Raw genomic sequence first — 21,365 nt, 5'->3', positions numbered from 1 at the left:
AATAAATAAATTCCAGGGGTCAGGCAATAGAGTAGTCGGGGTCACAAGCAGAGGTCAGGGCAGGCGGCAAACAACATAGGTCAGGAACAAGCCGTAATCAGAGAACCAATAGATAAAAGCAAGTCAAAACGCTAGTGTAGGCAATAAGGCAAAGGTGTAGTGCCAACTGGGGGTTTAAACATCCCTCCACACAACTGGATTCTCCTACCCACCTAATTAGGGGGAGGAGGAAAAAAGCTAAATGTCACTTTATTCACGAGTTGATCTCTGCGGGGACGTGTGTCTAGCAGCAGGACGGACCCGAGGCAGCTCCCGCCAAAGGAACTTGCAGGGCTGCGTCTCAGCTCCCCTGCCCGCAGAAGAGACGAGACTATGAAGGCGGTAACAGTACTTTTACGTCCTAACGGGCTTCTTACCACAGGTTTTAAGGACGTACCAGTATGTACTAAGGGGACTGAAAGGGCTAATGCCATAACCGTGTACACGCGCAGAGAATCTTATATTCTTATCAGTTGTAAATGAATATTAATGAACACACATTATTTTTGAGATACCGGCTAATCTGGTTCTTCTTAATATTTCCTTTAGCCTTTTCTTTCTTCCGTTCAATGCACAGGAAACCCATAGGTAGTATTTATCCAAACAAAAATTTTATTGCCTTCGATTGAACCCTTTGGGGCAATATTGTGCAAAAGTGTAACTTATGTTGCCTTCTTCTGGATTGCAGATACTGTATAGACACTGAAAAAGGCTGGACTTGCCTTCTTTAATCTGAGTAACTATGAACAATGTATACAAGAAACAAAAACTGTCTGCGCTTCTTACCCTAATAAAGTTGGCAACGAATATATAAACATAATATAAATGAGAGGTTTTGGTCATAAGGTTTTGGTAGCAGTATAAACTGCTTTGTGTGCCCACTATGTAGGAGGTGAGAGTAGGTTCTCACCCTATTGAGAGTGTGCCTTGACGTGGCGGGTGAGCTTAATTATGCTTTGGCCAATTCATATAACCAAAACCTCTCATTTATATTATGTTTATATATTCGTTGCCAATATGAATTGGCCAAAGCATAATTAAGCTCACCCGCCACGTCAAGGCACACTCTCAATAGGGTGAGAACCTACTCTCACCTCCTACATAGTGGGCACACAAAGCAGTTTATACTGCTACCAAAACCTTATGACCAAAACCTCTCATTTATATTATGTTTATATATTCGTTGCCAACTTTATTAGGGTAAGAAGCGCAGACAGTTTTTGTTTCTTGTATACATTGTGCAGCCAATACACTGTTTCTTGCAGCATGCTTACACCTGTTTGGTAGGCCTCGTATTACACATTTGTATTATTTGAGCCTGTGACTAGCTTAGCGCACCGACATTTTTTCTTTTAACTATGAACTATGACAGCCGAGGACACACCAAAATCATATTTCTGTCATAACTGGAACTCTTGTGGTTTGACCTGCAGCTTTGGGACAAGATAAAGGTGTTATGTATGATGTGTGATGTATGGAGTGGGATATGATGAAGTGAGTATGTTTTAGTGTAAGTGTGTTAAAGGGGGTGTGTATGGGTAAATGCTAGTATGTATGTTAGTTCATGGTGGAAAGGGGTAAGAAGGTGGCGGGGGGGCTAAACCTCTATGAAAAAGTTATTACCGTAAATAAAAATAAATAAAGATATATATTGCTCTGGGGGTAGTACCCAAGGGAGGGCTGTCACCTTCTGGCCCAGGGGGCCAACATACTAACATACTGGCACACGTATTTACATAAACCAGCACCCTTACATACTCACCCTAACACACGCAAAATAAAACACACTCGCTCTCACACATACACATTCATGGTAACACACACATTCCCTCTCTCACACACACTTGTACATACAAATTCATGCTAACACACAGTCTGAAGAAACCTCTAAGACAGGGGCGTCCAACCTGCGGCCCTCCAGCTGCTGCAGGACTACATCTCCCATCCTCCTCAGCTAGCCCTTTAGCTGAAAGAGCATTATGGGAGATGTAGTCCTGCAGCAGCTGGAGGGCCGCAGGTTGGACACCCCTGCTCTAAGAAAACTTAATTAATTTAACAGTGTCCCACGTGCTGGAGAATGACATTTGGACCGAACCCCACCGAGAGCTTCCTCTGCCCTGAAAGGTGGGAAAGAGGTAGAGCTCAGCGGGACAGCGTGAAGGCATGAAGCTGTGAAGCATCAGGTCTTTCACTATTATTACCAGCTATCTATTACTATTACCACCAGCCCTTCAGCTCTCTCACTATTATAACCAGCCATCTATTACCACCAGCCCTTCAGCTCTCTCTCTCTCACTCACTATCATTACCAGCCCTTCAGCTCTCTCTCACTCACAATTACCAGCCCTTCAGCTCTCTCTCACTCACAATTACCAGCCCTTCAGCTCTCTCTCACTCACTATCATTACCAGCCCTTCAGCTCTCTCTCACTCACAATTACCAGCCCTTCAGCTCTCTCTCTCACTATTACCAGCCCTTCAGCTCTCTCTCACTCACTATCATTACCAGCCCTTCAGCTCTCTCTCACTCACTATCATTACCAGCCCTTCAGCTCTCTCTCTCTCTCTCACTATCATTACCAGCCCTTCAGCTCTCTCTCTCTCTCTCTCACTATCATTACCAGCCCTTCAGCTCTCTCTCTCTCTCACTATCATTACCAGCCCTTCAGCTCTCTCTCACTCACAATTACCAGCCCCCTCTCTCACTACTATTACTAGCCCTTCAGCTCTCTCTCTCTCACCATTACCAGCCCTCTCTCACTGTTACCGGGTACTGGTTCCCTCTAGCGTCCGCTTCACTAGTTAACGTATGGCAACCCGAGCAGACTGGCGGCGCTGGAGAGACGGCGCTCATTTTGAAGCGCAGGTCTGTTCTCCCCACCGTGTGGTTTGAGGCGGTCCGCGGGTACTCACTGTGGGCTCGGCGCCTGCGCAGCCTCCCCTCCTCCCAACCGCCCGTATGTGTTTGAACAGGAAGGCGGACATGTTTGTGGAGGGCTATTGAATCAGGCGGAGCTGCTATCATCCTGTGGGCATTTAGTGGGGAAGTCGTCACTGTGCGGCCTCGGGCGGGGGAGTCAAACAAGGACGGTGCGGCTTCAATTATACCGGGCTTCAGGGATGTATCACCGGGCCGGGCACTGAGGCGAGGATCGCATACCGGAGGGTGCAGAATACCGGGTCGCCTCGCCGGAGCTGTCACAGAGTCCGGCACCGGATCACGCGAGCTCTGCTTGGTTGTCACCGGCCGTTTTCCGACCTGTAGCACCAAGCAAGGGAGGCCCAGGCCTGTGTTTATGTGTCCGGAGGCCCGTGGGGAGGATGCCGGGGCCCGTCACACCGCAAAGTCCGGCCCTGAAGCGGGGGTGAGGGGCGCAGGGATCTCCGCGTCAGAGGAGAGGGGGCAGCTCCCCCCACCAGAGACTCGCACGTATTTCTGTGCATAGAGCCGGATACGTGCACACACCGGCCCAGCGACAGCGCTGCTTTCCCCCCTGCCTGCAAGCAGAGCACTGTATCCACTGCACAGGGCCGGTCATTTTAAACGTCATCATGTCTACCGGGGAGAGCTTCGAGTCCCGGTTCGAGAAAATCGACGTCATGCTGCGGAACCCCAAGTCGGAGGTGAACACAGACTGCCTGCTGGTGAGTGTCCACTATGTACACTAACGGCGGTGCCTGCCCCACAGTGTATACGTGTACGGCCCGTAGGCTCCCTCTGCCATCGAAGGGAGAGTTTGCAGGAGAGCTGTGTCTTAAACTTCACTAATCACTAGCAAGAGTGGCTGAGCTAATAATGCATGATTTAGCTATACATTATATAGGGTCTGCCAAGCTCATCCTGCACTGGGGTTGGCCCTTCATAATGTATTGAGAAGTCAGCTCTCCTGTCACTCCCTTCAGTAAGTAAAGTAATGTGTATAGCCCAAGGGTAGAGAGCCGTACGGCTAGTAACGAGACGTGTCGGGGTGACAGGTACATGGTGATGGGTGAGCGGTAATGTAACCAGTCACTTGATTCTGTCCTGGCAGATTTATACTGGTCACTCGTATTCTCGGTGTCTGGGATTGGCTTTTTGAACTGGTGGCTAATAACCTGGGCTGCTGCTGGACTCTGAATTAGGGTCCCAGCCAAGCTGTGCGCCGAGTCCTTTTGGCTCGCTTGGAGATTCCGCGCATTGAGCTGTACAGATAGGGACGTCCGAAACATTTCACAGCTCGTCAGGGTTATGGCGGGTGCCTGGACGGGTCCTGTCCCGGGAGAAAGACCTCGACGGGGGCTGTTGGACCTGTTCTTCCATGTGCAGTGGTTAAAGAGTAAGATATATACAACAAAGTAAAAAAATAAAATAAACTAAACCAATTGGCGTTTATTTGCCCCTAAAGTATCCGGGGTGAGCTCGGCCTTTCTATAGGAGGCTCTTCGAGGCTGGGGTTTCCCAGTGGATTAGAAATTTAGCTCAGTGTCCCAGTGGTTTCTTGATATTCTCTACTCTACACGCTATTCCGAAGTCTACTTTGGAGTCGCGAGGATCGTTCGTTTGTAAGATCGGTGGTAGCACTTGTCTTAATTCCGGCTTTACTTGTCGGAAGTGGCTGTGCTTTTGATAGTGTAATAGAATGCATAGTAGGTACATGTGTCTAGCTCTTGGACATCTGCAGACTTTCCGCTCCGTGACGTTTATTTGTATAGCGCCAGCAGATTCCGTAGCGCTGCTGCTACAACAAGAAGCAGTGAGAATCACTTAAAACAACATGACTCACTTTAACGAGTATTGGTGCATTCGGATTTGCACAAGAACAAGAGTTTCGCTCTGTTCAAACATAAAGGTGGCTGTGAGTATTTGTACAGTGTGTGAACATGTCTCAGCCCTGATATACTTGGTGGAATAGTTACATATTTTTCTTTTTCTTCGGCCGTACTGGTTTTCTGTGGGTCTTCGCTTTTGTTGGGCAGGTGCTATGCTTAGGGACTGGTGATAAGTGAGGAGGGCCCAATATGGGAACATATGGGAAACGCTTCCCCCAGGTGCCAAGTTTATGTATCTACTACTAAAGAGCAGTATGCTGATATTGTATCATGCTGCCTTCCTTCAGTTGCTGGCAATAATGTTGTTGAAGGTTGGGGCATGTTTGATATAGGAAGGTGTGTAGTACTGAAATACTCCAAGCTGTTCTTCCTGCAATGCTTAGCGTGTAGCATTTGTTTAAAATGGATAATTCTTTGTTTTTCCTCCCACAGACTTCTAACACAATGGGCCGAACGTATAAAGAGCCATTCTGGTGCAACGTGCTAAAGGTGGCGGCATCGGCTGGAGCATGTTGAGTGCGCCGCTCTTACTAGTTTGCATCAGAATGAGTCAATATACGCGGCCCGGGTTCTTCCGTGAATATTTGTGGGATTACGCAATGCTTTCATACGTGTGTACGCACACACACACACACACACACACACACACAACATGCTGAGCTTCTTTCTGTCACTAGAGGAAGGGGGTAGATGGATTGTGTCCCAAAATGTCTCCAGCGGATGGATCCTTGGCTTGGTAGTAGTGGGCTTCATTGGAACTACGTTTTAGGGCATCTCTAACTTGTACTTGTTTAAATATGTATCATGTTACTTGAAAGGAGGTCAGGGTGACTAATCCAGTGATTAACACTTGCGCTCAAAGGTGCCTATTAAAGAGTAAACGTGTAACTAATCCCTAACCCTTCCAGACTTTAAAGGGGATCTATCGTGAAATAAAAAATGTCTGATTTCTGATATTGTTTCAGTAGACTTTCTGTTGGCCTGCTTTACCCTGTAATATTTCCATTCTGATTCTTTCTGGCCATACAAATGAAGTCCTGCTTATGCTAATGAAGTCCCTTTTCCCCACACACCTTAATTAACTCCGGTGCATTGTTTGTTTCAAGGCTGCAGGATCATTTATGTTGTCTAGTAGACTGAGCCAAGGCGTAACGTGTAAAAAGCACTCTACAGCTGTTACAAACTGCTTAAAGAAATATAGTGAGTTTCTCTGTAATGGGGATCTCAGAAGATCACAGAACAACAGTGATTGTATTACGCTGTGGCATAGGGTGCAGTGTAATTATATAAATATGTTGTGAATGGCGTCACAAAAATAGTGAAATTCAACAATATAGCATTTCTGACGTTGGGCTAGTACTGTCCGGAGTCCGGCTAGGAAAGGCAGCGCTCCGGACGCGTGGATAACTCTTCCTGCTCTTCTGCTCCAAGTCACCCACTTGGCAAATTCACGCCATATACCGGAAGAAATGGTGGGGGTCATCACAGGGATAGTAGGGGGTGCTTTATAATGGGGCAACACCAAACTCACTAGAAAATGCGATATCACTTGGAATGCCCCAATATACTGGATCGACTGTTATTGTTTTATATAGCGCCGTCATATTCCATAGCGTTTCCTAGTTCTGCAAACCTCATTGTTATGTTTGCTTGGCACGTCACTTGACACGCTGAAGCCTTGGTGGGAGAGTCACATTCCCATGGTCATTATTTTAGAAACAAATGATGAGTGTTAAGATTCAGTGGATGGGGTGTGTTAAGATATTGCTAAGTAACTAAAAAATATTTTCCTTGTATCGCTGATTTTTTACTAACGTCGGATACAAGATTGACTTTGCTCCAGAAATACTGGCTGCTCTGGGCAAGATTTTTTTAGTATGTTTTCTTTTTCAACCTTCCTTGCAAAATTCTAGTCGGGTGACTATTTAAAATGACAATTCATACATAGACCCGATTCATGTTAGCAATAGAAAAAAATGTTGTTGTGCTTTGTATCAAAACATCAAATTAAGGTTTTGGATCAAAATAACATTCTAGATTGAGCGGGACCCCCCAAGTCCAAACTCTTATATGATGTGTTGCTTGTTATGTCCGGTTTAGCCATTGTACGATGCTGCCGTTATTACGGCGCTATATGAATCCAATTCAATAAGTAGTATAGTTTTGACATTGGCAAATGCCTGAGTATGAGGTTCTTAGAGTTGGATTGAAGACCTCCAGAGACAGGCAGAATATCAAATAACCGGTCCGCATTCTCCATACATCTGTCGCCCATAGATTACATTCCTATGAGCTCTACAATAACCCATACACCCCTAGAAATGGCATAGCTTTGTGTGCGAATCACTTCAACTGATGGGTTTCTGTAACAACTCCTTCTGATGGGACCTTCTGGTTAATGGAGTCTTGTGAGAGCTACTGCAAAAACGTGTAAAAACAGAAATTAGGGGTTAGTGTGTTTACACTTTTGAATTGATCAATCCGATAGTAGACAGATTCCTATGGCCGCTTGTTCACCCGCTTGTGGGGTTTTAATACATGTTGTATGTCAGCGGAGGGATCCCTGGCAGCTTCACGTGAGTAGCCGCTCCAGGTCTCTGAGTATGTGGTCACGTAGGCACCAGGGAGACTCACAGGGGTATGGGGGATGGTTATTGGGGTGGGTTGGGGTACAACTGTTATACAACTGAATACCTGGAACTATGATTGTTATTCTTAATCTCCGTTTTTTCTCTAATCTGAAATGAGCTCAGTTAAATCATATTTTTTACAGAATTACAGAATCTTATACAGGGCGTTTAAAATGTTCGTGCCCAATGGGAGTGCTTTACTGGGCTAAAACAGAGCAGATCTTTTACTCGGCTAATAAGGCGCCCTGCGTAGGGTTAATTAGTGCAGGCAATTTCCATGCTGCTGATAACCATGACAACATGAAGTGTCTTTGCATGCCTCGCTCAAAATAGCCTCCTTCTCATTCCATTTGCTCGCTATATGGCGAGGATCCCATATTTAACAATTTGATAATCATGAGTACAAGTCTGTTTTCCATTGTGTGGCTGTTTTTATCATGCATTCAGCCGGGATGCTTGGGTTTACTTCTATCGGGAGTCTGGCCAAGAAACCATAATCCTTTATGGACCCGTTAGTTAATATGCTGATCTAAAAACATATTCCTCCTAAATCCCAACGTTTTAGTGTTTATATGCATCAAGCAAGAAGAATTCTCACAAGCAGGGGGGTAGTCTTGAAAGCTATCTGCGTAGGATTGTTCACCATCAGCGGTGAAGTCAAAGATCATTTCATTTTATAGTCTCTAATCTGGTACAGTTAAAGAACCATCACGTCTACAGAAGAAATTAGCGCTTTAATACTAATTAAAATGAATAAGGCACCCAACTCGTTTAATGCACAACACCACCTTATTATGGGCCCCAGAAGTCAACGTAAAGCTGTGGAGAACACGTACACAACAACAAGGTTTACACAGTGTTTGTAACCCTTTCTGAGACATGTACTCCTGCGTCCAGCCCTCTGAATGCATGCCGTTGTAGTCGGCTTCCTTGTTTGTGATGTGTAACGAGCAGAAAAAACATTTACCAAAGGTGTGGAGCTGTTGATAAATGTCTTGCTTCCGGTGCTCCTTCATGAATCGTTGGGCAAGCCGTACTTTAGAAGACATCTGAACGTGAAAGCAGCCTGAAGGCAGTTCTTTGCTCAGCCTCGCATTCTAATAAGCTGTACTTTTTTTTTTTCTCTCTCATATCTGTCCGATTAGGGAAGGTTTTGTTAAACATCCTTGTTGACGTATGGGAGGGATATGTAGAAACCTGCGATCTGAACGAGAGCAGACGTCACAGGATGTGGGTATAAGCTCTGCCACAGCGAGGTGAGCACTTAATGCTTCTCCTCGCTTAGCCAGGACATTCTTACCAGGTCGTGGTTATTGGCGCAAACGTAATTTGTGCATCTTTGTAATGTTAAGAATTAAATGCATATTCATTTATAAAAAAAAAGTCACTTAAGTCCCTGCAAGTATGCTTCAATGAATTTGCTCAGAGGTTCTTGGCAAACTCCACAAGGGCCATACCACCTTAAAGTGAGCTTTCCCAAATTCTACGTTCTACAGTTCTGTGCGCTTATATATTATATATGTTATATCCTCATTCATTTATCTCTATTAAGTAGCTGATTGGTAGCCTTTTTAACAGTCTGTTAAGGAGAAGGGCGAGAAGTTCAGAACAGTAAATTGATTTGATAATGCTGGCTCTGCCACGTGGGACCACAGAACCTTTCACGGGGTTAACATTTATACTCAATATGGACAAATGGCGCAAGCTGTTTGTAGTTTCAATGAATGAAGATGTAGTTATCCCAAGAGCCGTGGCAGCCACGCTTCCTCTTCAAAGGAGACTCTACAGAATGAAGGACTTTTGTGACTAGATTGACTATTGGAAACATTGGTATTGTAACTGTTTGCCTGTTTTGCTGGGAACATTGAATTGTCAAGTGACAAAAAGCACTAGGGGCTAGACTTGCAAAGGGCTAGTTTGTTGAACTCGCCACTTCTACTTCCAGCAAAGAAAATAGAATTGGCTTTATTTACAGGAGTCATTTCGGTGGTGCTGGGAGCTGCAATTTTTATTTTGTTGAGAGGGGGGGTAGTTACATGGACATCTGGAATCGAGAAATACAGTAGAAACTCTTACTGAGCTCTCTCTCAAAGCATACATAGGGAGAAGCCCTCTGAGTTAATTAACATGTTTCTACTCCACTGACTCAGGAACACAAAGCATGAAAATCACAATGACCGCAGGGATTTCCGCACCTGAACACGTGTACACGCTAAGAGACATAAACTCAAAGCACCGACTAGGCCGTGCACAGCTCCGTGCCATAGGATGCTGCTGTTAGCCGCACATATACTCCCGGAAAACAATTTGTCGTCAAAGTGCGACTTCGCAGCCAATATGTTACTTTTCTGCTCAAAAGAACCCCCAGCTTTGTTTCAATTTACCAGCATTTAATATTGTTTATGGTTCAGCAGCATGCACTGTATTTATTATTTTATTATATTATTCAGTTTAGCTTTCCATAAGCTTTTGGCAGGATCTTCGTCATGAGAAATTCCAAGGACACAGTCCCAAGGTCAGCTCCATAGTCCCCGCACCTTGTTTTGCTGTCCACGCACCTCCATGTGACATCCCCTTATCGATTGCTTGTATTAAAGGGGCGCTCCAGACAGTGCGGGCACTTTAATATATGTGATAGCTGACTGACCCCTTTTAACACTTGGCCAAATCTCCTGCTTACTAGCGCACACACAAGACGCTCATCCTCATCCAGCCCAGCGCTAGCTCATGCAACAGTTCCAGGGCTCCTGTCTATACCCCCCGGGCTCCCATTGATTCCAGTGGGGTAAAGGATCAAAACATGGAGGAGCTTATCCCAAACCTACATTTTATTCTTTACTACTTTTAGTTAAAGAATACTTATTAAAGTAATTACACTGTACTTTTAGTATACCATTTTTGAATGGAAGATGGCACCCCCTGTGTTCCACAGACCAGCTCATAATGTAGTGCTTATTAAGTTGAAATAATCAATTGGCTAAGATGCTGCTAAAAAAACTTGCTACATTTACCAAAAAGGGGTTTAACCTTTTAAATGCGTAAAGGGATTTAACCAAGAACAGGAGGGAAGCTTTTTCAAAGGAGGAGAAATGTTGGAACAAGAGGTCATAATCTAAAACCGGAGGGTCAGAGGTTTAGATATGTTTTACTTGACCAAGAGGTTGCTGGATAAACTGAACAGCCTCCCATCAGAAGTGGTAGAGGCTACAACAGAGAGAAAATAAACATGTATTGGATAAGAATAAAGCTATCCTGAATCTAAGACAGGACCAAGGACATCATGGTTTCAGCGTTAAGAACATGCGACTGGTGATAAACACTCGTGCTTTAGCATGATTGGATTTTTGGCAAAGCTTTTTAATTTACTCTAAAGCTTTTGATTTGTATGTTGTTATTTAGATGGCAAATATACATCTGAAGGCCCTACTTACTGGCTTATAGACTCTAAGAAAAATAAGCTCGCTAGATCTTTGACTAATAAGACTGTTAACCCCAGATTTATGCCACTTCTTAGTGATGTCCAAATCGGTGTAAAGGTTGCCAAGTAATAAGGTATAACTCTTAACATATGAAGTTTTCCCAACAACTTCCCTCTCATCAGGGAGCCAAAGCAATGAGGAGGGCGACTGTTTCTGTTCCTTAGAGGTTCGGTTCATTTGCCTTCCATTCACTTCGATACACTTACGGAAAGCATGGTTTCAATTCGGAGAGAGGTCACTTTCTTCATAAATTGTTCCATATATTTACTCCTCGTTTGTTAAGATGTCCGGAGAGTGCTTTTGTTCAGAGCCCTTTCTTGTTTTCATGGTACCGCCATCATGGCAAGATAACAATTAGAAGTTTTGGCTCTCTTCATACACTCGTATATAATTATTGGCATTTACCGGCTCCTTGAAGATGGTTGAAAACTACAAGGTGAGCTCCCACGTGTGTTCACTTGTATGAACATGTGCGCCACTTTATTCTTCCATAAGCTTCCCATTAGAGAACCGGACTGGTAAGAATTTCAGTTTCAAACATAACTTTAGAAAGTTCTGAGGAAGCTTCAGGAGAATGCGATGTCATCCCAATCACAACTCTCCAACTTCAGTGCTTTAAAACCATTGATGAGTCTCCTAATATTAATGCTTTCTAAAACACCATGCTCCTGTGTATTTATTAGCTTTGTAAATGTATAAGCAATCTGTATCATATGCACTGAAATGTATTTGATAGCTATATCCTCCTTAAATGGTGGTGGTCTGCTTTCAAGTGCATAGAGCCATCCTGCAGACCCCCCCATTGTTTATTATTAATAATATTATATGCATTTGCCCCCTTTACTATATTCCCCAGCTGGATGCAGGGCATGTGATATACTCTCTCCCAGTCAGCTCTAGCACGTAAGCATGTGTTCCTATCACTGATTGGATGCTTCAAGCAGCAAATCGGTGACAAGAATGGTCAGACAGTAGAGGAGCAGGGTAGCTGCCGCAGCAGAGCTGCAACTTCTGGGTCACGTAAGTGGTGAGTTTTTATTTAGTTTTAGAAGAGAAGGTGGAGGTATCGGAGATATTAAACTGTCCCTTTACTTTAGTCTTCAGGTTTTCGTTAAGCACCCATGTGAGTGATGAAAAACGCAGCTCTGACTTGGTATTCTGTTTTGATAAAAGCACATAGTTTGCGCAGAAAGGCGGCAGTCGCATAGTCCATTGAGTAAAGCTGTCTTCTGAGAATGTCTTGGAGGTTTGCAGCAGCGAATCTGAAGTGTGTGTGAAATAATGCAGAGTCATTGAGTGTACTTTGCAGTAATACAGGTTTGCTCACAGATGAGATAATTTGAGAATAGGCAAATAATGTATGATTTAGGTATTAAGACGCCAGATTACGCATCCTTGTAATGATTTGCTGGCCCAAGTTCGTCTACTCCCAAAAATGCCTTTGAAGTGGATGTGATCATAAGAGTTGATCAGAGCTGCACCATGCTCTGCCCTGCATCATCTTAGGTTTGTTTGGTAATGTGTTACATTAAGCACTGTTAAGTCCAATAATTATTTTTGTTCCATTATTTAGTAGTTGGTAGCAGATATGTTTCCCCTTTGAATGCCAAGTTAAATATAAAAAGAATGTATTCTGAAAGCATAGAAGCCGGGACTTCAACAGCTTTATAATGTCACTACTGTCCTTCCTTCTGCCTTAGAAGCGGTTAAGCCAGGGCTTGACAAATTTGTTGTGAATCTAGGCGCCAGCTAAAAAAGTTAGGAGCCAGGATTTTTTTTTAAACTAACAGTTGGTTAGGAGTGATCTGATCATCAGCCCACTTACTAAACTCACAGCATTTGACCTGGAAGCACCCTGGACTTTCAGGTCAGTGCTGTTTTTTTGGTTTTTTTTTTTTTAAATATTTTTTTTGATATATATATATTTTTTAACACTTTCAATGCTGATGTTCCATTGGAGCACAGCATTGATTGATATTTAGTCCCCACAAGCTTGTGGGGACAAATGTTAACCCCTGCAATGCCACGAATGTGTTATAAACAATTGTGGAATTGAAGGGGTTAACGCTGCACTGTCGCTCTCATGGAGCGATCAGGCAGCAGGGGGGTGTTGGGGCTGCTCTCCACACTCATGTGGAGACCAAAGAACCCTCTCCCCTGTCCCTGAAGCTGCCTCTGGCAGCTGGGACTCAATTGCTGGTCTATAGACCAGCCATTGCAGGGGGGAGTCTCTGATGACTGCTGTAGGCTTCCATGCCTACAGGAGTCATCAAAGGGCTTGTGGGGGCTCGTTTTTGCTGTTGCTGGTCTGCCTGGACTTCCAAGCAGACCACCAGCAGCAGAGCCCCTTGAAAAACGGGAATTAACCCCTAAATGCCGCGATCGCGGCATTGAAGGGGTTAACGCTGCCCTGTCGCTCTCATGGAGCGATCAGGCAGCAGGGGGATGTTGTGCCAATCAACACTGAACCCCCTTTCCTGAAGCTGCCTGTGGCAGCTGAAAACGCTATTGCAGGTTTCTCTGCAATCGCGGTTTCAGCCTACAGGATCACTCCGTGGGAGTGATCTCAGGCTCGGGGGCGGGCTCGGAGTGGCTGTGCTGTCTGCCCAGACTCCGGGGCAGACAACAACAGCAGCGCCCCCGCGTGGTGACACGGGGGCATTTTTTGTGAATGTAAGAGGCTGACAAACTCCTAGGCGCCAGGACAAAATTCTGAGTCGCCATGGCGACCTGGCGCCTGGGATTTGTCGAGCCCTGGGTTAAGCCATTGTCATCGGTCTCTCTTCCACTGTTTGGTTAACTTTTACATTAAAATCCAAAGTCACGGTGGAACAGGAGACCAGGTACTGCTGGTAATTCCAACTCCATGGGCAGGAATTTCCTCTAGTGAAGATACAGTAAATTGCAAAATAATCACTTTTAAAATAATGTTGTACCCCATACTCTTATTTGCCGGGGAAAGACATTTTATTGCTGCTTTGTGGTACGGGCAGTACATGCGAAAAGGAGATATTTCGTTTCTAAATATGTCACATTCGCCAAAGGGAAGCAAAACATGATACATTGTGCTTTTATGGCTGTAGCCTGTTAATATTTGTTAGTTTATTGTGTTTCGGATGGTAACTTGTGTATATCTCCGTAATGTGCTAATAAAAGTTGCAGTATGATACAGTTTCCATTTTTTATGATATGACAAGGGACATCTCTCTATTGATATAGGGGAGGGCAGGCTGTCTAATTGCAATCAGCAACAGCCAGCATCGATAGCTTCTCCCTGAAAAATTAGTGTACCTGCATTTAAACTGAGCATTCATTACATTATAAGGGATTTAAATGCCTGAGCAATAGTTCAAATATTCCCTGCCTACAGTTTCCATTTGGACATAGCATAACATGTTGAAGGTCACGGATTCCCTCCCATGTCCCTTACGCTTACTGTGATCAGGAAAGTTGGTCTTTCACTAATCTCTATGTGGTTGGTAGGCATGGCGATCTGTGAGAATAGGTGGGAATGGCAAAGGGTGTGGAAAAAATGCCTATCTTTACTAGCAACATCCTTAGGCCTTCAGGGGTTCATAATGGACTATAGGTGCGCCAAAAACTTGGAAGTTCCTACAAGAAGTGGTGAACATAGACTTTCTTTAAGGCACACACCAGCCATCGTGTGCACTTCAGTGGAAAGTATAACTGAGATTTCCCTTTACGTTTGTCTGTTGCCCCCTCCGTTAGCATTTGCCTCCCCAACCCCCCTCCGGCTGCAGCTTTCCAATCGGTAAACGCATGATATACTTCTGCCAGTCGGCTACGGTGCTGTCTTCGCAAATGTTGAGGGGGTTTAACGAGACCTCATGTGAAGAAAGTGCCCCGTTGTTTTCAGGCAGCCAATCGGTAGCGAGAATTGTTGAACCTTCGGAGGAATCACATTTAGTGATGAAGCCATTTGGAACACAAATCGCATGTTGTATAACTAATCATTTCTGGATTTTGATCCTGGTTCTGGAGGTACATACAAGGTAGTGGTTGTAGAAATCCGGTGTTATTCTGCAGGCCTCTGTTTCCCAATGGAAGAATGGGCTCGTTGGGGGAAGAGATTGTCTACTGCTGCTACTGTCGATCCCTCTATAACTGTATTGTCTGCAGAATGATACACATTTTAAGGCGTTGATGTACTTGCATTTCGGAACGCTACTGTTTTCAGTTTCCTTTTTGTCGTTTTTTTTTTAATTTATGCATCATCAAACCTTAACTTTTTGGACTTCCCTGAAGGGAAGTATTCTACATGGTTGGTTGTGTGTTATGTTTCATCGCCGTAACTGGTTTGTGTAGCAATAACACAATATGTGCTTATAGTTTTGGATAATTACCACCCTGTCTTCTGGGGCTTCCTCTTAAATTATACTTATAAAACTTTTATAAAACTTATACAGGGTAGTAAAGGACAGGCCTGAGTGGAAGGTCAGGTACTACTTCTTTTGGTTCTACTTCTTTATCCAGTACTGTACAGTATTCATTGCGTATGCCAGCCAGCTAGTAGAACTCGCCGGATTTAGATCTGTTGTATTAAGTGATGTGCATCCTAGGGCGCTCCAAGAAGAATGCCCAAGGGCCTCGGTCATTTTGTGAACACATTACAAACATGGTTGTTAGGGATGCATGGCCACTCTGCAAGCAAGGCGGTTGGTAGCGGCGCATAGATATATTCCACACCAATAAAGCATATACACGTTGTGATATTAACGTGTAACTTTTTATTTTTCTTATTTTATGTAAATTTTGCATAATATCACAGCTAACGTTTAAGCACGGCTGGTCACTTTGGTTTCAGGGTGTGGAAAAATACTCCAGTGCAGCAGCCATATCCGAGGCTCAAAGTAAAAAGTCTTCAATAAGGGAATTTAGTAAAACTGAACATTTTCTGAACAAACTGCTTTTTAGTACATACTTATAACTAGAAAACAAAGTAAGTCCAACTAATAAGGACGATGTCATGGGCTGCCCTTAAAAGAGGATCTGAAACTTCTTAAAGCTATGGAAACAAGCAACATTATATACAGTATTGCTTCAGACCGGGGAATTCTTCTAACCTACTTTTAGAGAAGACCTCTTGATAGCATGGAGATGGGAAGTTGTTACATTATCACTACACTTTAATATGCGTTATTAATTGGTGTGCTGGCTGAGTGTTCGAAGAGCATCCTTGTGATTCCCTTTACCTGACTGATGATAGCTGCTGGATTTACACAAAGAGACTATATATTATTAAACCATATATTGCTTGTATTTTCACTAGTATTACTATCTTCCACCATGGTCCTTGTTACTTGTTAAAAATGCCTTTTCGTTTTTGTTTTTTTTTTTATATGGTGTAAAAATGCATTTCTATATTATAAATGGCCAAGTGAGTACAGACCCTCCTTACGTATTGTTTCTGTAAGTCAAATGGGTTAACCATTGTACAGCGCTGTGGAATATGATGGCGCTATATAAAACGATAATAATAAATATAGGTATTACATTTGATAGTAGTACTAATGGGCACAATCCAAAATGTCTGCCATCAAGCGCCAGCTGGAACAGCATTGTTTATGTTATACAGTGTAGGAGGCAGCCAAGTGGGTCCATAGAGTGCCATAATCAACAAGCAGCTGCCATTACTACAAATGTTGTTGTGAGTGATGATCTTTTGAGGAGTTGTGTAAAATCGTGCTATGTGTCTATATACAAAGTCAGCACAATATCGGTGCATCTTACGTCTGTCTAATCAACCCCACTGGCTGTTATTGATATGGATTCTAGCTGGCATTTATTGCATTTGTTTGTGTTTGTAAACCTAAATCTCCTATAAAATTGTTTTAACGCATTTATATTCCAATGCTATTTTTGATTTAGTCCATGTCAGTTGACATCCCGCATACCTATAATGTTGGTACAAAGCCACTTGTGTATTCTACGAAATACTAGCTAAAGTATCACTCTAGAAAGTAAACAGTCAAACAATAATTGCATTGTCTTAATGGAGCTATCAGTGGAACCCTTCTGTACACAAATAGTTTGACTATTACATCACTGAAATCCAGCTACCAGACTGATTGCCCAACAGCTCTGCATGTAACATGTTGCTCACGTGTGCTTGTCTGGCTTTCACCTCCAATCACTTGGTGCCGGTACTATCCCCGTCCGTTCAACATCTGAAACCTGGGCCATGTTCAGAAAGAGCGGCTCCATTTACTTCTCTCTCCCTCTATTGTTTTCTTTCTCCTTTTTAAGGTGAGCGTGATTGATTGGAATCACTTGTTAGGAAATTAAAACCAAGGTTCAAAGTTAATATTTTCTGAAGTTCTTATTTATTGTTGTGTGTAGTGCTATCATAGTGCCAGACTTTTGTAAAACAGCAGTAGCGAATAGGGGCGTGATACGGATTCATCTTAGGATCTCTTTTTAACAATAAACCAAGAGACTTTATTTTGAGATGCCTAAAGAATATTTTTGTGCGTAACAGAATGATACATCGGTGCCGAGCATATACTACAGTCAGTCCTAATATCTCTCGGGTCTCCTTTTGCAGAAGCCGCCATCGTCTCTGTACCCTGTGTTGTTCGGCTTGCGTGACCCTAATTGCATCTGCCTTAAGTCTTTGCCTTTGGTAATGAGGTTGGACGGAACGCAAGAAATAGTTTTTGTTATTCATGGCTCCGTGATTGCCGTGATTTCTCTTCCTTTCTGCAGTAAGAGAGGAGGCCAAGAGGCCCTTTCAGAAAAAAAAAATATTCCTTTCTAGACCGGAGTGTCACACACTATTTTTCTCTTCTAGGAATGTCAGGAATTGCATAGATTTCTTTGGAAGGCTTCCCAGTCATTCCGGGTTATTAATGAATCAAACAGTCATAGGAGATTGTTTAAGTGGAATGCTGCTGAAGTCGAAAAACCGTAATTTATTCTTAGCTTTAAAATGAAAACTGTATGTGGAAAGACAGCAGGGTAAACATGTTGTGCGTGAACAGAGAAGAACTGCCTTCGTCTTGGGGTCACGTTGACCAGTGAATACAGAAAACCCGTCAGTGTGGAGGACACAAAGCTTGTATTTAAAAGATACTCGGTTAAAGCATGGCCCTTTCAAGCATTCGTTCTCAGGGTTACATAATGAATGGTGGCTGCGGCTACAGTTAAACATTGTCTTTTTCTAGCGTAGCTGCATAGCTCAAATATCTTTTGACATGTGGATGCCTGCTATGGAATTTCATAAACTGAGGGCCAGGTCTGTGACAGGAAGCACAGCAGACCCACTTCAGCGTTCATGCTCGTCTGTAGGCATGTAACCAGGCCACGTTAAGGCAAAGGCCAAAAGCCTACAGCCTAGGGTGACTACATTTTGTGGGGGAGGCATGAGAACTGTCATTCACTGCTGGCCAACGCCTTCTGTCACGGCCTAATCCGGAGCTGGAAACAAGATGGACTCGTACTGTGACTTCTTCAGCCTGGGCTTAGCTTACTAGGTTGACTAATTACTCCATAAAAGCAAAGCGTGATCCTGCTAATAGCTCGTTGTAGCAAAGAGATTCTCCAGCCATCACATGCACTTCAATGCACACAATAGGCGAGAGATCCCTTTAACCCCCCCACAGATACATGGCTATATATAGATTCCCGATATACATTTGCTGCTTTGCCTGCACCCCCATGCCGCTATTTGCGGTGCACAAGATGCACTGTAATATGCGGAGACCATAAGCCGTCCGTTTAATGCACACAATTATTTCATCATTTAATAATTTCAGCACATTGGAATCTGCTGGCGCTTTCAAAATGTAATAGATTTAGCTCCCCCAAAAGTTGTACTTCAGCCACCTTACTGAGTATATCCTGGTTACTGTTTTTGCAGTGCGTATTTGTAACGGGGGACATGCCTGTTCATTAAAAAAAATATATAATATTTACAATGAAGATCACTTTGCAGTCTGCGGTACAATAACAATGAATGGAAACAGATGTACGTTTTTGTGATCCTTTAATTTATGCGTTTTTTAAATAAAATAATTAAAAAACAATGAATCTGTGACCTAAATGACATCTGCCTATGGAAATATCGCAACTAAATACATATTTAGCGAAGTTACGAAAGACTGTAAATTGCCATCACCTATTCTAGCTTTCCTAGGGTAAAATGCCACTTTACGTTAAAATAAAGATCTCCAGATAGTTTCGCTGGCTGACAAACACACGGAAGTTGTAGGTAATTTAAATAAATGGATTAGTCAAACTACAAACTGAAGTGAACTGATTTGTTTCTGCAGAACTTTTACTTAGATGATAAAGGTGCATCCATCCATCCATCCATGCAGATGGTATTCATAGTAGCAGAGTGACCCAAACCCAGGTAGAATTCATAAAGAAGACAACATTGTACAAAATGTGGTTGTAAGAAATGGAATCTTGGGACCTATAATCTATATTTTACCGGAAGGTATGCTATGATTTAAGTAAAAAAACATTGCTGTATTGTATACCTGTCACAGACACCCCAGCAACAGGAACCACCCCCACCTGCCCTCCGGCTCTCACCATGATGTTAAGAGGGAGTGTGGACTTGAAAGGGTTAACTGAAGAACCAACCCACACGCTCACTATTTAAAAAAAAATACCAAGTGAGCCTTCGGTAACCCCCTGAACGGCTCAAACGCAGAAAAACATACACAAGCGCAAAGTACATTAATCCGTGGGAATCTCCAGAGGCTACGTCCCCTTGTCCAAAATATAAAGGTTTTACGCTCTGCTGCCCGTTCTTATGAGGATAGTCTTTCTGTCACTGGCACGGGGAGTGTGTAACCCGGGCACTTTGACACTCCTAGTGTGCGTTAGTAACTCTGGCCAGCTAGGTCACCCTTTCTTATCTTTCTTATTTGTTTCATATCATTCTGGAGGGCACACTGTGAGCACGCAGAACATCTTCGTGTTATGATGAAAACCCAACCATATTTCGCAAATCATAAATCTGAATATACAATGTGCTGCTGTGACCCCAGTGCCAGGTCCCTCGTAGGAATTCGTGGCTCCCAAGGACAGGACATCTGGCATCCTCTAAAGATGCTGCCTCTGTGCTCTTCATGTTTCACTGATTTTATGATGGGGTCTGGCCAGGTTTCCAGATACCATTTATAGCAGGATCTGGCCTAAGAAAAGTTTCATTTTCTGGTATTCATGCAAGATGCCTTGTTAACCCTTAACATAAGCATTTTGCATGACAGTTACTCAAAAGGAATGTCTTTTCTATCTTTTCTTTGCCCTATACTGTAAAGTTTTGTTGAAGAGTTATGACACGCCTGTGGAAAGGTCATTTGAATTACTGGGCCATTTGTTTCTTTTTGACTTGTTTGCAGCGTTTTCTCATGCAGAATCATCAGTCCGCATTGTTTTGTTTCCTGTGTCTAGTCTGCAGTGTAAAAATATCACAGGTTCTGAAACTTTATTTTTGTCCTAATGTTTGCTTTTTTGTGACCTACCTACTAAATTTGATGTGCAGAGTGGCCCATGTAAACCAAAATTCCCCCTTTAATATTTGAACCCACACAAATTATACACCATTTATTTTAGAAGTTGGACCTTCTTTTAAAATCTTACTTATACATAAAACATAATTAGTGATAACAGATTTTAAAACAAAACTACACTAAAATTAGAAATTTCCCCTTTTGGGAACTCTCATACATTTTTGATCCCAGTGATGTCATGTCAATCCTTTTTTAATTTTAGAAACTGTTATGTCTATTTCTCCTCCCCTTTGCTCTGTAGCCCTGCGTTGCTTATTGCAATATCTGTGATCAGCCAGCAGGGGGAGAACTGCGAGAGCCCAGTTGAAATCTTGCGATTATCAACTTCAAATGGAAGTTCTTTATAATATAAGCTAAAGAAAGCCCCCTTAAAGGAGAACTCCAACCATACTTTAGTATCATTTTGTTATTATCCTATGGTTGTAAGGATTGTATATGGGATATTTGCATAAACAGTAACTATATCACTTCTGTTTCACGCGTGCAGTGTGGCAGCCTTCTGGAGATTGGAACAGGACATCAATTGCATAACAAAAATATAGCTGCGTGTATACATAAATATTGGGGCCACAAATGGTGTCCTTATGCAAGTCATGTACTGTACTCAGGCTTCATGTACAGTGTTTCCGATGTCGGTTCATGCTAGTACTACCCGTCGGTGCTCCTAGTCTTAGAAACGTAGAATTAGATGATGTGTAAGGACCATTCAGCTCATCTAATATGCCTGTTTTTTTATGCTGTAAAGACTGTATTAGCCTCTACAACTTTTGCTGGGAGGCTGTTCCACATATCTACCTCTCCCTCTGTAAAGTCCAGTAAGGAAATGTGACCTGCAGCTGTAGGAAATAATTAATTTGCTGTGGG

At 43.1% G+C, this 21,365-nt stretch overlaps 1 protein-coding gene across 1 annotated transcript in view; it reads left to right on the top strand.

The window, feature by feature from the left end:
* Positions 1-3,056: 3,056 nt before the first annotated feature.
* ROCK1 (Rho associated coiled-coil containing protein kinase 1) overlaps positions 3,057-21,365 on the top strand; it is a 47,650-nt gene continuing 29,341 nt past the window's right edge. The window contains exon 1 of the mRNA XM_053467062.1: positions 3,057-3,683. Within this exon, the coding sequence (XP_053323037.1) occupies positions 3,591-3,683 (93 nt within the window). The 5' untranslated portion in view covers positions 3,057-3,590. The remainder of the gene's footprint in view (positions 3,684-21,365) is intronic.

Source organism: Spea bombifrons, chromosome 5 (assembly GCF_027358695.1).
Source record: "Spea bombifrons isolate aSpeBom1 chromosome 5, aSpeBom1.2.pri, whole genome shotgun sequence".
Classification (NCBI taxonomy): domain Eukaryota; kingdom Metazoa; phylum Chordata; class Amphibia; order Anura; family Pelobatidae; genus Spea; species Spea bombifrons.
This window is presented reverse-complemented; position numbering and strand designations above follow the sequence as displayed.